We start from the raw sequence: 2,358 nt of genomic DNA, 5'->3' as shown, positions 1-2,358 counted from the left end.
TATGTCACAATACATTGTCTTCAAGTCTTGACCTACGTGAAGTTTAAAACAACCCGGTCCTGTAGATATGTTCGAAATTAGCTCGCAAGTTTCCGACTATGACTGGCGAAAGACAAAGGAATCAAGTGAAAAATAAATGTTAATGCGTTTTTGAGAAATTGGACATAGAGTTAAGTACTACTTCTGTTCTTCGGAAATTGCTCACGATTTTTCAAAAAAAGAGAGAATTAGATCTTCTACGTATACGTGTAATTTCGTTTATCTAACTGAAACGAAACTTCTACTTTCGGTTTTTCAAAAGCCTATTACTAAAGTACTGTTTCAGTTAGGTAAACAAAATTATACTTATACGTAGAAGATCTAATTCTGTCTTATTTGACAAATAGTGAGTAGTTTCCAGAGATCAGAAGTAGTACTTACCATAAATTCTACTTTTGGTTTTTCAAAAGCCTGTAACTAAATAAATTCCACTTCCGGTTACCCGAAATCGCTGAAAAGCGGATACAGAACTACATATTTGATGTAATACTTATATAGAAAATTTCATCAAACTAGCTGCAACGGTACTCGAGCTCCAGTTATCGTGTTCACAGACACAGACAGACAAACAGACAGACGCACTGACATACACACAAACTCTACTTGAATTGCCCCATGGGCCGTCAGGTTCTAAAAGGAATGTTTACCCCTTCTTGTTCTACACTGTGTGCACACACATCTCTAATTAGAAGTTCTAACCAACTTAACAAGCATTTTTATTTCACTTTGACATACATTTCGAAACGCCTGCAGCAACTAAAAGAAAAAAAAATGGCCGTAAAGATCGTAAAGAAAGAAAAACACTAAATCCCTAATTGAAGGGGAGGCAACTTCTACTTAATCGCTAGTTAACAAAAGAATACAAAACGCAAGATGACTAATGTTCAAACATAATGTTTGTTTATACTTTTAGATAGAAATAATTTATTTTATAGGAACATGTTAAGCAATGTTGCTTTTTAATTAACATTAACATTTTATTTTAATATAATTATAGCGAAAACACTGTTGCTGTATTTCATAATATTGATTTTAAATAAAGTAACTGCCTCTTACATTTATTGCAGAGATTCTGTTGCAAAACCGGTGCTTATATTTATCTTATTCTCCAAAACTATAACAACAATGGCGTAAACTATACGTATTGAGATAAACTTTAACAGATTATTGGGACAATGCCAGATAATGGCAGACGATAAAGAGAATAGAGATTGGCGTTTTGAAAAGTATATTGGCGCACTGCAAAACCTGCTGTCAGAAGTCAGGAAGTCACAGAGTAAACCTTCTCAGGAAACTTTGTTAGAATACCAGAAAAAGGTCGACCTTCTCAAAGGGCTGGCGGAAGCAGAAAAGCAGCCTTGTGTAGCAGAGAGATCGTTCATCACAGACAAGCTCAAGCCTGTCAGCATCAGCAGTCCCTCAGCTCGTCAGCTCCAGGTCAAGGCTAAATCTAAATGTGAACAAGATGTCAGAGACGAGCTTCTGGGGAGGTCAAGGTCAGATAACTCAGCAGTTGTGAAGAGCGGCCACAAACCTGCCTCAGAGGAGGATGACCTCAACACCATCATGCACCACCATCACAGGCTGCAGGAAAAATTGGCAGAGGAATTGTTGTTCCACACTCAAGCTCTCGGGAGGAATATATCAGATGCTGGGAGGGTGGTCCGTGAGGATACAAAGGTCAGTAGGTCAATAGCTGGGAGGGTGGTCCGTGAGGATACAAAGGTCAGTAGGTCAATAGCTGGGAGGGTGGTCCGTGAGGATACAAAGGTCAGTAGGTCAATAGCTGGGAGGGTGGTCCGTGAGGATACAAAGGTCAGTAGGTCAATAGCTGGGAGGGTGGTCCGTGAGGATACAAAGGTCAGTAGGTCAATAGATGGGAGGGTGGTCCGTGAGGATACAAAGGTCAGTAGGTCAATAGCTGGGAGGGTGGTCTGTGAGGATACAAAGGTCAGTAGGTCAATAGCTGGGAGGGTGGTCCGTGAGGATACAAAGGTCAGTAGGTCAATAGCTGGGAGGGTGGTCCGTGAGGATACAAAGGTCAGTAGGTCAATAGCTGGGAGGGTAGTCCATGAGGATACAAAGGTCAGTAGGTCAATAGCTGGGAGGGTGGTCCGTGAGGATACAAAGAAAATAGCAGAAAGCACACAGCTAGCTGATGTAAACATGAGCAAGCTGAAGGTGGAGAGTGAGCGCCTTGAAGCCCACACCAAGACCTGCTCCTGGTGGATCTGGGTCATGTTAGTTCTTGTCATGGTTACTTTTGTTTGTATGGTGCTCTTTATGAGAATATTTTCTAAATAAACATGTTATCATTTG

At 40.6% G+C, this 2,358-nt stretch overlaps 1 protein-coding gene across 1 annotated transcript; it reads left to right on the top strand.

Annotated features, from left to right (window-relative positions):
• Positions 1-1,161: 1,161 nt before the first annotated feature.
• On the top strand, positions 1,162-2,358 carry LOC131928105 (vesicle transport protein USE1-like). The gene is made up of 2 exons (XM_059284032.1): positions 1,162-1,719; positions 2,170-2,358. The coding sequence occupies exons 1-2, from the start codon at positions 1,225-1,227 to the stop codon at positions 2,341-2,343; spliced, it is 669 nt and encodes a 222-aa protein (XP_059140015.1). The 5' UTR covers positions 1,162-1,224; the 3' UTR covers positions 2,344-2,358.

This window comes from Physella acuta, unplaced genomic scaffold, assembly GCF_028476545.2.
Source record: "Physella acuta isolate Inbredline_101_S28 unplaced genomic scaffold, ASM2847654v3 ptg001463l, whole genome shotgun sequence".
NCBI classification, from domain to species: Eukaryota; Metazoa; Mollusca; class Gastropoda; family Physidae; genus Physella; species Physella acuta.
This window is presented reverse-complemented; position numbering and strand designations above follow the sequence as displayed.